Source organism: Hyperolius riggenbachi, chromosome 3 (genome assembly GCF_040937935.1).
Source record: "Hyperolius riggenbachi isolate aHypRig1 chromosome 3, aHypRig1.pri, whole genome shotgun sequence".
In the NCBI taxonomy this organism is placed as follows: Eukaryota; Metazoa; Chordata; class Amphibia; order Anura; family Hyperoliidae; genus Hyperolius; species Hyperolius riggenbachi.
The window spans coordinates 489,859,146-489,871,547 of NC_090648.1; the positions used below are offsets into that span (position 1 = coordinate 489,859,146).

Here is a 12,402-nt window from a genome sequence, read left to right on the forward strand (position 1 = left end):
TTACTTTCTTGTATTTATTTCTCCTAACGTTTTGTTAATGATCAATTAAACGACGACATCTGGTTCTGAACCTATGAGGCTCCATGTGCTGCTTCAGCCTAACTTGCGACCGTACGACACCATTTCTGCAGGACTCGTGTAAAAAGCAATCGGGCTCTTTTGAGAAGTGTGCAGCTCCATATTATTACAGATAATGTCGCCACATCTGTCAGCCACACGGCAAAAATGCCGAAAAGCAATTCATCCCCACACTCTACAGGCAGATCTCCCGTCTATTGGTACTCGGAATCTGCCATCCATTACCGTGTAATCCGCCATCTTTGTAAAGCGCATCCGAAAGCGGACAGCTAAAGGCTTGCTTCGAAGCTGCAGTTCTGAATTTTATGCTGGGTACACACGATGAGATTTCCCGTTCGATTTGCGGATCGATTCGATAAAATCAAACATGTTCGATTGGATTTCGATCGTTTTTTTCATGATAGGTATGCAAAATCGACGGAAAAAACGATCAAAATCCAATCGAACATGTTTGATTTAATCGAATCAATCCGCAAATCGAACGGGAAATCTCATCGTGTGTACCCAGCATAAGACACCGGTGCCTTGGCAACAAAACCGTTATTAATAATTCATATTTAAAGAAGACTGTGATCCCCCTGAAATATCCAGTTTCAGCTGATGTACGTTTACATGACCTATATCAAAAATGTTATTTGGGTGCTGCAGGCGTCTTAACATGTTACAACTATCGTTTTTTGGGTGCCAAGGGTTAAAGTGAACCAGAGAAGAAGCACCCTCATGTATTTTACCATATATATCAGTGGGAACATTAGAGAAAACACCTAACCTGCTCTCCGTTTCATCCTTCACTGCTCAGCCTGCTTGTTATCAGCCCTGATAAAATCCCCGACTGAGCATTCAGTCTGGCATTGTTCAGGAATCATTATAGCTGAGTATTTATAGCAGAGCCAGAAGGGGGCAGGCTTGGGCTTGAAAAGACATCAGCAAAAACCGACTCGGCTATAATTCCTGAGCAAAGCCAGACTGAATGCTCAGTCTGGATTTTATCAGGGCTGATAAACAGGCTGAGCAGTGAAGGATGAAACCGAGAGCAGGGTAGGTGTTTTCTCCAATGTTCCCACTGATATATATGTTAAAATACATGAGGGTGCTTTATCTCTAGTTCACTTTAAGGTTAGGAAGTGTTTGTGTGTGTGTTAAAGCAGCAGGGACAAATGCTTTCAGGCATTTTCCATTTTTATTACCTCTGACTGAAGGTAATCCTGATGTAATTTCCTCCCTTACAATTTTTTTTCTCCTAGAAACTGTACCATCATATCTAGCTTGCTTTGTAAACACATGTGAGTATAGCATAGATGTATTTCAGCAGCTTCTTCCTCCACAGCCTTGTCACACTGAACTGCCCTCAGCCAATCAGTGAGGAGCAGGATTGTGGGAGGGGACATAACAAGCTTCCCTCTCGTTGTCAATGTACCAAATAGAGCCAGACAAGGTTTATCACAGCGGACACATTTCTGATTATATTGGAATGCTTGCCATACAGCATCAGGTTGTAGACTGCCTAATAAACACAGCAGTGGGTAAATTGAATCTGATTTTATGGCTGACAAACTCTCTGTAAGCTTTAGGCACCTGCAAGGGTAGATAGGTGGGGGCGGGGTTTTGGCACATACACTGAAGGGTTAGGTGTTGGGTGGAGCATAGTAAAGTATTGGTGGTTTCAAATACCGATGGGTTACTGTTTAGCGCTACCACCCGGTGCCCAAATGATACGTTGGGGCAGCAATATGCACTCATCCTGTGGTGTACATGAAAAAGGGCACAGTGGTACATTGAGTGCTGGAAATTGCTGCTCATAGATTGAACAGTAAAGTTACCAATATTCTACTATGTAATTACAATAGTCAAGTTTCCCGGTGTCGGGATAAAGTTTCCCGGTGTCGGGATAAAGTTTCCCGGTGTCGGGATAAAGTTTCCCGGGGTCGGGATGGATACTAAATACATGTAAATCTATTTTGCATCCACTCGGCTGCTTCAGATTCTCTTGACCAAATGTTTAGGTTTTACCAGCAGAAGTTTCATCTGATATAAAAAGGTCACGTGTGCTTTTAGGCCATGTGATATGTGTAAATCTATACATGGAGTAGGGTTTTGGCGTTGGATTTGAGTAACGCCTGGTACACACATCCAATTTTGATTGTCCAATGATTGGCTCATTTTACCACCTCCCTTGTAGTATGAGGACCGACATATTTTGTATACTATGAACAGATTGCGTAGGTAAGCTCTCATATGGAAGTAGTGAAATTGGCCAATCAAAATTGGATTTATGTAGCAGACTTTAAGCTTTGTACACTTTTTTTTTTTTTAAATTATGAGTGGCTGACTGACCAATTTTACCACTTCAATATCTGTTGACCCGCATACTACATGGAGAGATGGTAAAGTTGGTCAGTCATTGGCCAATCATAATTGAAGGTGTGTACCAGGCTTGATTTTGGTTCAAAAGAAAACTATTTCTGGAGAGTGAAGGCTATTATTGTAATTTGTGCAATCAGCTGGAGAGTGAAGGCCTGTATCTGCGGAGATCGCTGGTAAGCAGGGAGGAAGTCTTGCTGTTTTCTGGAACCACGGAATTTCGTCATCGCAATACTTTTGCAACTGAAACTGAATTACGCAGAAAGAGGAAGTGCCCAGGCTGCGTAGAGACTGCGTGTAATGATTGTGTTTCCGTGCTGGTGGTAGGAGTGTTGTCGCTCAGTCGCATTACCCTTCTGGCGCCGACCGGCCAAACTGCAGAAACCACTGAGTGAAACAGACCGTCTTCGGGAGGTGAGTTTTTTTTTTTTAATGTCTTTGAAGGACAACTAAAGTGAGTGATGTGGAGGCTGCCATATTTATTTCAATGCCAGTCCTCTGGCTATCCTGCTGATCCTCTGCCTCTCATACTTTCGGCCATAGATCCTGAACATGCTTGCAGCAGATCAGGTGTTTCTGACATTGTCAGATCTGACAAGGTTCGCTTCATGATTGTTTTTGGTGTTATTGAGGCTAAGTTCACAGTGGGACGTTAAAGTTGCGCGTTAAAACAGCATTTAACGCAGAATAACTCACTGCAATGAAAAATCAATGCCCTGTTCACAGTGCACACGTTGCGTTGGTGACTAACGCTGCACGTTAAGTAAAAGTACTGCATGCAGTGCGTTATACACGTTATTAGCTGCGTTGGACTGTTTGCACATGCTCAGTAATGACTTGGAAGCATACTTTTCATTGCCTGTATTTTTTACTGTATCTGCTGTATGTGACGGTAACGCTGCGTTGCCACTTTTTGGGTGCGTTGCGTTGTAAGCTTGCGGTGCGACTTTAACGTGGCATCAAAACGCAACGTCCCACTGTGAATCTAGCCTCAGACACTACTGCAGCCAAATAGATTAGCAGGGCTGCCAGGCAACTGATATTGTTTAAAAGGAAATAAATATGGCAGCCTCCGTATACCTCTCACTTCATGTGTCCTTTAAACGTTGTGGTTTTTAAAAAACAAAAAGTCACTTACTTTAGGCTTCTATAGGACCCCTGCAGACATCTTGTCATGCGCCGTTACTCAAGGATTCTCGTGTTCCCTCGCTGCGGGTCACTTTCCAATTATTTGTCTAACTAGATGAATGCCAGCGCGCCTGTGGGTGTCCTAACTTGCGTCTCCGGGAGCTACGTGCGCAGGCGTAGTGCGAGCATGCTCCCGGAAGATAGGATGTACGCGGCCATGGCATTTGTCTAGTTAGATGAATAATTGGGAAGTGAGCTGGAGGACTGGAGGATCGTTGAGGACTGCCGTAGGACAAGATGTCTGCAGGGGGCTGGTAGAAGCCCAAGTAAGTGGTAAGTTTTTGTTTTGAATAACCACTACAGAACCCCTTTTAAGGGAAGGTTCAGGGAGGGTGGGTAAAAAATAAAAATCTATTTCCACTTACCTGGGGCTTCCTCCAGCCCGTGGCAGGCAGGAGGTGCCCTCGCCGCCGCTCCGCAGGCTCCCGGTGATCTCCGGTGGCCGACCCGGCCAGGCCGGCTGCCAGGTCGGGCTCTTCTGCGCTCCAAGGCCCGGAACTTCTACGTCCCACGCCGGCGCGCTGACGTCATCGGACGTCCTCGTAGAGCCCGGAGGACGTCTGATGACGTCAGCTCGCCGCCGTGGGACGCAGAGGTTCCGGGCCTTGGAGCGCAGAAGAGCCCGACCTGGCAGCCGGCCTGGCCAGGTCGGGTCGGCCACCGGAGACCACCGGGAGCCTGCGGAGCGGCGGCGAGGGCACCTCCTGCCTGCCACGGGCTGGAGGAAGCCCCAGGTAAGTGGAAATTGATTTTTATTTTTTACCCACCCTCCCTGAACCTTCCCTTTAAGGTAACTATATCATATCATAATTTATATTACTTTTCAATATGAGAAGTTCAATCAATTTTACTGATTGTAACATTTGAAAAAGCTGACCGATGTATGTATCACGTGTGTTCAATTAATGAGAAAAAAAAATAGAAAAAAATTGTTTGGGTCTATAAGAAACTGACAATCTATTCTACACCATTCAGTTTTTTAAATGCAAGTGATTAACATTTGCAAAATGGGAGGGGCTGCTGTACATAGACAATGCACACGGAAGAGGGGGCTGCACATGGAATGGATGTTGCACATGGAAGAGGGGGCTGCACATGGAATGGGGGGGCTGCTGTACATGGATAATGCACATAGAAGAGGGGCTGCACATGGAATAGGAGGGGGCTGCTGTACATGGATAATGCACATGGAGGGGCTGCACATGGATGATACACATGGAAAAGGGGGCTACACATGGAATGGGAGGGGCTGCTGTACATGCATAATACACATAAAAGTGGGGGAGGAACATAGGGCAGACACAAGAACCTTTTCTAGGGGAGGGAAACTGTGCTTCCTGATTAGCGGAAGCACAGTGAGCTGCATTGAAGGACCTGTGGTGACGGTGACGCTGCGCTACAGCGCTTAGAATGCAGAAGTCAGGTGAGTAATTCTCCACCCACCTGCCACGCCTGCTTGCTGCTCGCATACAGGGGGAGGGGACCCAGGTGAGGGAGGGGGGTCCTGGCCCCCCCCTCTCCACCGCTGCCCTTCCTTGCACTGCTTCCCCCACCTGGGGCAACTATACTATCTACACTGGGGGCAACTATACTATCTACACTGGGGGCCACTATACTAGCTACCTATACTGGGAGCTAGAACTTTAGCATTGCGTAATGTCTAATTCCTGGTGCAGGCAGCGGGAGGACCCAACGCCGATTAGATCAGGGTAACCCTTGCTGTGTAGCACCTCCAGAGAATTACACTTACTGGGTCTCAAAACGGACCATGGCCTAAATGTACCTCCAGGTTATACAAGCCATTTTCTGAGAAAATTATTTGAATGTCCCTCTTCCTCTCACATGGGCTGTCATCCTACTTTACATGTATTCATTCCTCAGGGCTCGTTTCCACTATCGCGAATCTGCATGCGTCTAACGCATGCGGATTCGCACATGTAATGCAAGTGGATGGGCCGGTTTCCACTGTAGCGTTGTTGAGGTGCGGTTTTTTAAGCGGTGAAAAAACGCACAAAAAAGCAGCAGAATTCGCCTGCGAGTGGAATGCATGCGAATCGCATGCAATGCATTTAATAGGGAAATCGCATGCGATTTCCCCATGCGTTTTTTGCTGCAAATTCGCATGCGAATTCGCATAGGTACCAATGTAAATTCACACAGGCAGTGACATGGTTAAAATCCCATATACCCTTACCTATGCGAATTCGCGGCACAAAACGCATGGGGAATCGCATGCGATTTCATCAGCGGTGGAATCCAGGAGCTCCTCACTGCAATAGTGGAAACGAGCCCTCAGACACGTGGGCTGCTCGAATTCCCCACTATTCAATTGCCTCAGTTTTCTATCTCGACAATAATTCGCGTACACTTCACTGTACACACTCTGTTTACACAACACCCATCTAGTCTTCTCATTTAGGTAAAGTTAATGAATGGGCTACTAGGTGCTATTTAAAAGTCATTACAGCACTCTTCGAAAGGGAATGGAATGCAAATGTATCAGGGGCGTAAGTAAAAATCACTGGGCACCCCTACCCCAGTTATAGGTGCCGAAGCAGGTGTTTTCGGCATACAGAGCTTACCTTGCCAGGTGCCCCCAGTATAGCCAGGTATCCCAGTATAGCCAGGTATAGGTGCCCTCAGTATTGTCATGTATAGGTGCCCCTAGTGTAGCTAGGAGTAAGTGCCCACAGTATAGCTAGGCATGGGTGACCACAGTATAGCTAGGCATGCATGGGTGCCTCCAGTATAGCCAGGCATGCATGGGTGCCCCAGGGTCACAGCGCATGAGGGGAGGGCATTGGCCACCCACATTGGCAGGGAGGGGGGCCACTCCGCCCCTCCCTCACCTCGGGCTCACCCCTCAGCACTCCCCCCCCCCCCCCCCCCCTTCCCAGCATTACTCCGTGGCACCAGCGGGGGTTAGGAACACGGCCATAACTCTATCCGTTCCACCGCGGAGGTCCGATCTCTGTAAGTGCCTTGCGCTACTTCCTGATAAACAGGAAGTAGCAACAGACGCTTGGAGAGAGGAACCTTTGCGGTGGAGTGCATGGAGGTATGTCCGTGTTCCTGCCGGCCACTGCTGCCACGGAATATTGCTGGAGGGGGGAGAGCTGATGGGAGAGGTGAGGTGAGAGAGGGGGGAGTGGCGATGTGGGTGGCCAATGCTCTCCCCTCATGTGCTGTGACCCCTCCTGCCCCAGCCACCCCACCCCTCCACTACGGCTGCATGCCTTGCAGCCCCTATTGTTACGCCACTGAAATGTATATACTTTTCTTCTGATGATGTTTCGCACGCCGCAGACTAAATGTGAGGATTGTCTAGGTGATATTAAAGTGTCACTACAGCACAAATGAAATACAATGTATACAGTTTACCTAAGATGATATTTCACACACACAGCAGGCAGAATGTGGAAAACGTGGATTCCACATAAGATCTACTAGCTAAGATTTCTACAATGTCCTGTATATGTCACATCATGTGTTGTATTCAGTAAGACCTCATAATGACTATTACTATTCTCTCCCACAGCTCAAATGGATTCAACACCCCAATCTGAAGAAGATTCCCAAATGATATTTAATGTAGAAATCCTGGGTAATGAATAAGCCAATATTTTTTATCTTCTATTTATTTTGTTGTCTCATACTGTATGGCTGCACAACCTACAAACATGCCTGAAACTGCGATAAAACTCCCCTCCCTCCATATTCTGACAGTCAGACCGCTGGATGTCAGATCACCAGGCAGCCCCTCTGTGGATCCACAGCCTTGAATAGTAGGCTCCACCTTTGAGGTACAAAAGCTATTCCTAAGTGGAAATGTGATGGGGCACCAGAGATGTTTCATTCTGTCTTTTCTTTATAAAGCGGTACCCGGCTGGTTCTAGCTTCTGTTGTCTTGCTTGTAGTGTCTCTTTAAAGCACTTATGAAGTGAGAGGGGTGTGGAAGCTGCCATACTTATTTCCTGTTAAACAATACCAGTTGCCTGGCAGCCCTGCTGATCTCTTTGGCTGCAGTAGTGGTTGAATCACACCCCTGAAATAAGCATGCAGCTAATCCAGTCTGACTTCAGTCAGAGCATCTGGTCTGCATGCTATGGTTAAGGGCTCATTTCCACTATCGCGAATTCGCATGCGTTTTTCGCATGCAAATTCGCATAGCAATACAAGTGAATGGGACTGTTTCCACTTGTCAGGATTCCTGTGCGTTTTTCTGTGCAGAAAAAATTCGGATGGCAGAGCCATCAGAATTCGCATACCGCATACCGCTATGCGAATCGCATACAATGCATGTAATAGGAAATTCGCATGCGGTTTGGGTATGCGAATTTTCATGCGAATTCGCATAGAAACAATGGAAAAAGCACACCAGCACTGCCATGGTTAAATTCGCATACATTGTCATCCATGCGAATTCATACACCCGCATGCGAAATTTTACCGCGGCGATTCGCACCGCACAAGTGGAAATGCAGCCTCAAAGTGTTGGAGGCACAGGATAGCAGCCAGGCAACTGGTATTGTTTAACCTCCCTGGCGGTGCAAAAAATCCGCCAGGGGGCAGCGCAGTACCTTTTTTTTTTTTAAATTTTTTTTTTTTTAAAGCATGTAGCTAGCCTAGCGCTAGCTACATGCTTCCCCCCTCCCTTCGCCATCCCTCCCACCCCTCCGATCGCCGTCAGCGCTTTTGCCCTGCAGGGAATCCCGTTCTGAGCGGGATTCCCTGTATGGGCTTCCCCGTCGCCATGGCGACGATCGGGGTGACGTTGGCGGGTGCTCCGATCCACCCCTCAGCGCTGCCTGGCACTGATTGGCCAGGCAGCGCAAGGGGTCTGGGGGGGGGCGAGCGGCGCGGCGGATAGCGGCAAATCGTGGCGGCGATCAGACCAAACACGCAGCTAGCAAAGTGCTAGCTGCGTGTTTGAAAAAAAAAATTATGTAAATCGGCCCACCAGGGCCTGAGCGGCACCCTCCGGCAGCTTACCCCGTGTCCAGCACGGGGTTACCGCTAAGGAGGTTAAAAGGAAATAAATATGGCAGCCTCCATATACTTCCCTTCAGGCCTCAGTCACACTAGGCCTCTTCCTTTGCGTTGCGTTATCCATTCTGCACGCAAGGGTAACAGCAGTGAAAGTCTAGGGCGACTAGCACACTGACCCCGTTTGATCGCGTTGCGCCAGAAGTGCCCGATTCACCAACGACCCGCTGCAAAGTCAGCAGCACATTAGCGTCAGACTGCTGTGGCGGTGGAATGCATGTAAGACACACACACACACACTCACACTCACACTCACACACTCACACTTTTCTTTGACCTGCCTCCTCTACAGACAATGGGGTTGATTCACAAAGGTCACTTATTTTTCACCTTAACTGTAAGGAGTGCTAATGCATGAGATAAACAAATAAGGAGAGATAATTCATGGGATAAATAGATAAGGGCAGCTAAACCATGTGTTATGTCAAATAAGGAGAGCTAAGCCATGAGTTATGTCAAATAAGGAGAGCTACACCATGAGTTATGCCAAATAAGGAGAGCTAAACCATGAGTTATGCCAAATAAGGAGAGCTAAACCATGAGTTACGTCAAATAAGGGGCTTGATTCACTAAGACAAATAGCATGCCTTATCCGAGTTGACAAGCCTTGTCAGATATAACACGCCTTATCCAGAGTAGCATAGCGAGCACTACGAACTAATGCCTGCTAATTGGGAATGACGAGAGCTCCACTTGTCCTGCCCTGAGCCCCTGCGGGTTCGTTGCGCTCGCTATGCTACTCTGATAAGGCGTGTTAACTTTGATAAGGCGTGTTATCTCTGATAAGGAATGTTATCTCTGATAAGGTGAGTTAACTCGGATAAGGCATGCTATTTGCCTTAGTGAATCAAGCCCAAGCAGAGCTAAACCATGAGTTAGATAAGGAGAGGTAAATTGTGAGTTAATAAATAAGGTGAGATAATGTAACAGAAAAGCTTTGTGAATTAGGCACAATATGTTTTCTGCTTTTAGGTGAAGGCAAGAGAGTGCTTCAGCCCACAGCGGAGAGCGACCCCAAACTTCAGGAGCTGAAGACGGTACGTTACCAGGAGGCACGGGGGGGGGGGGGGGGGGGGGGGTCATGTAGTGCCAATGGAGAATGTGTGTGTGTGTGTGTGTGTGTGTGTGTGTGTGTGGGGAGGGGTCTGCATATATAGTATATGCTACTGCCCTCCATAGCTCCCTGTTATAGTGGTACCGTATGTTATAATAGTTATGATATAAAAGCAGTGTGCTAAAACGAAAATAACACTGGAAACAAGAAGCTGCCTAAAAATGCACAAAATATACTTTCCCGTATATACTCGCATATGAGCCGAGGTACCCACTTTTCCCTCAGAAACCAGGAAAAAGTGATTGACTTGTGTATAAGCCCCCTCCCCAATATAGCCCCCTCCACAGTAACCAGATGTTCCCCCAGTACAAGTCAGCCCCTCTCCCCATAGCCAGATATGCCCCAGGATCATACAGCTGTCTCAAGAAGCCACTAGATGGCATCATAGATATGAGACACAGGGATTGGCACACAGGAAGAATCCCCGATCATTGCCCTGCTGACATATTGCTTGCACGCTCCGCTCCACAAGCCAGGGGACACAGGTAGTCTTAAGTAGTGTTGGGCGAACAGTGTTCGCCACTGTTCGGGTTCTGCAGAACATCACCCTGTTCGGGTGATGTTCGAGTTCGGCCGAACACCTGATGGTGTTCGGCCAAACCGCTCGGCCACATGGCCGAACTAAGAGCGCATGGCCGAACGTTCGGCTAGCGCTGTGATTGGCCGAACGGGTCACGTGGTTCAGACCCGAACGCGCTCTGATTGGCCGAACTGTCACGTGGTTCGGGTAAATAAATACCCGAACCACGTCATATCTCCGCCACTTGTCTGTGGGTTTAGCTTTGGGTAGGCAGGCAGGGTAGTTCGCGCTCCAGCCACGCTAGCCAGGGTCCCCCCAGTCATTGTGTCGCTGCTGGGAATAGTAGTGCACTGCTCGCTCAGCCACACTATATAGTATTGTGTTTACTGCCACTCTGTGTACCTCGCTCAGCCACACTATATAGCATTCTGTTTACTGTTCTGTGTCTGCTGGGAATAGTAGTACACTGCTCGCTCAGCCACACTATATAGCATTCTGTTTACTGCCACTCTGTGTACCTCTCTCAGCCACACTATATAGCATTGTGTTTACTGCCACTCTGGGTCTGCTGGGAACAGTAGTACACTGCTCGCTCAGCCACACTATATAGCATTGTGTTTACTGCCACTCTGTGTACCTCGCTCAGCCACACTATATAGCATTCTGTTTACTGTCACTCTGTGTCTGCTGGGATTGGAATAGTAGTACACCGCTCGCTCAGCCACACTATATAGCATTCTGTTTACTGCCACTCTGTGTACCTCGCTCAGTCACACTATATAGCATTCTGTTTACTGCCACTCTGTGTCTGCTGGGAATAGTAGTACACCGCTCGCTCAGCCACACTATATAGCATTGTGTTTACTGCCACTCTGTGTACCTCGCTCAGCCACACTATATAGCATTCTGTTTACTGCCACTCTGTGTCTGCTGGGAATAGTAGTACACCGCTCGCTCAGCCACACTATATAGCATTGTGTTTACTGCCACTCTGTGTCTGCTGGGAACAGTAGTACACTGCCGCTCACTCAGTCACCCCATTACTATATAGCATTGCTGGGATCTGTAGTACTCTGCTCACCCACCCATACCATTGTACTGCCAGTCACTGTGCATATTGCTGGGATCTGTAGTACTTCACTCACCGTCAACCACTATATAGCATTGCGTACTCTGCCAGTCAGTGTGTATATTGCTGGGATCAGTAATACTCCACTCAACGTCAACCACTATATGAGCTCACCATGAGTTCCTCAGAGACCTCCGCTGTGAGCAGCACTCCCAACAACAGCAACAGCCAACGCCCCACGCAAGCTATAACATCCACCCCAGCAGCCAGTGGTCAGCAGCAGCCCTCCCCGGAGGAGAACGTTGTGTCCATCGGTCCGGCGCCAGAGCGATTATTTAGGGCTGCCATTGAGGAGATGATGGGGCCTGATGTGGAGGAGGAGGTCGGGCTCAGGCCAGCATCCCAAGTTAATGTTGAGGACGATGAGGGTTCTGTGTCTGGGGATGTTGGGGTGGCAGAGGTGGTGGGTGGGTCAGACTCAGGAGAAGAGTTGTATGATGAGGATGATGATCGGGACCATCTGTATGTGCCTCAGAGTCCGACCCCAGAAAACATGTTGTATCGTGTGTTTAGGTACTAAAATCTGCGTTCCCACTTCCCAGTACTGCCCGGGTCCACGGATCCATATAATTTTTTGGGCAGCACTATCAAACTGTGGTACTATGAGTGAGTTGCCATGGTCCTTCTGTGCTGTCACACTTACCGTCTGTCTGCAGATGGATTGTTCAACATAGCTACGCCATCTGACATGTAGTCCTTGACCATCTTCTCCAGGCGATTGGTGTTGGAGGACGTGGAACTGCCCGATTGCTGTTCTGTGGGCTGCTGCATGGGTGTCAGAAAATGTTCCCACTCCAAGGACACTGCCAATACCATTCCCTTTTGGGCACTAGCAGCAGCTTGTGTTCTTTGCTGCCCTCCTGGTCCTCCTCCTGGGTTTGCTGAAGTCAGTCTGTCGGCGTACAACTGGCTAGAGAAGGAGGAGGATGTCAATCTCCTCTCTAAAGTCTCCATCCTCAAGGGCCT

General features: G+C 48.2%; 1 protein-coding gene across 3 annotated transcripts in view; it reads left to right on the forward strand.

Annotated features, from left to right (window-relative positions):
- Positions 1-12,402, forward strand: part of PARVG (parvin gamma) — a 95,657-nt gene that overhangs the window by 9,256 nt on the left and 73,999 nt on the right. For 2 of the 3 annotated variants that reach the window (XM_068278185.1, XM_068278187.1), the window contains exons 2-3: positions 7,166-7,231; positions 9,646-9,710. In XM_068278185.1, coding sequence (XP_068134286.1) covers positions 7,166-7,231; positions 9,646-9,710 — 131 coding nt within the window. Of the gene's footprint in view, positions 1-2,763; positions 2,854-7,165; positions 7,232-9,645; positions 9,711-12,402 lie in introns of those variants that run through there. The other variant, XM_068278186.1, reaches the window with a different exon arrangement.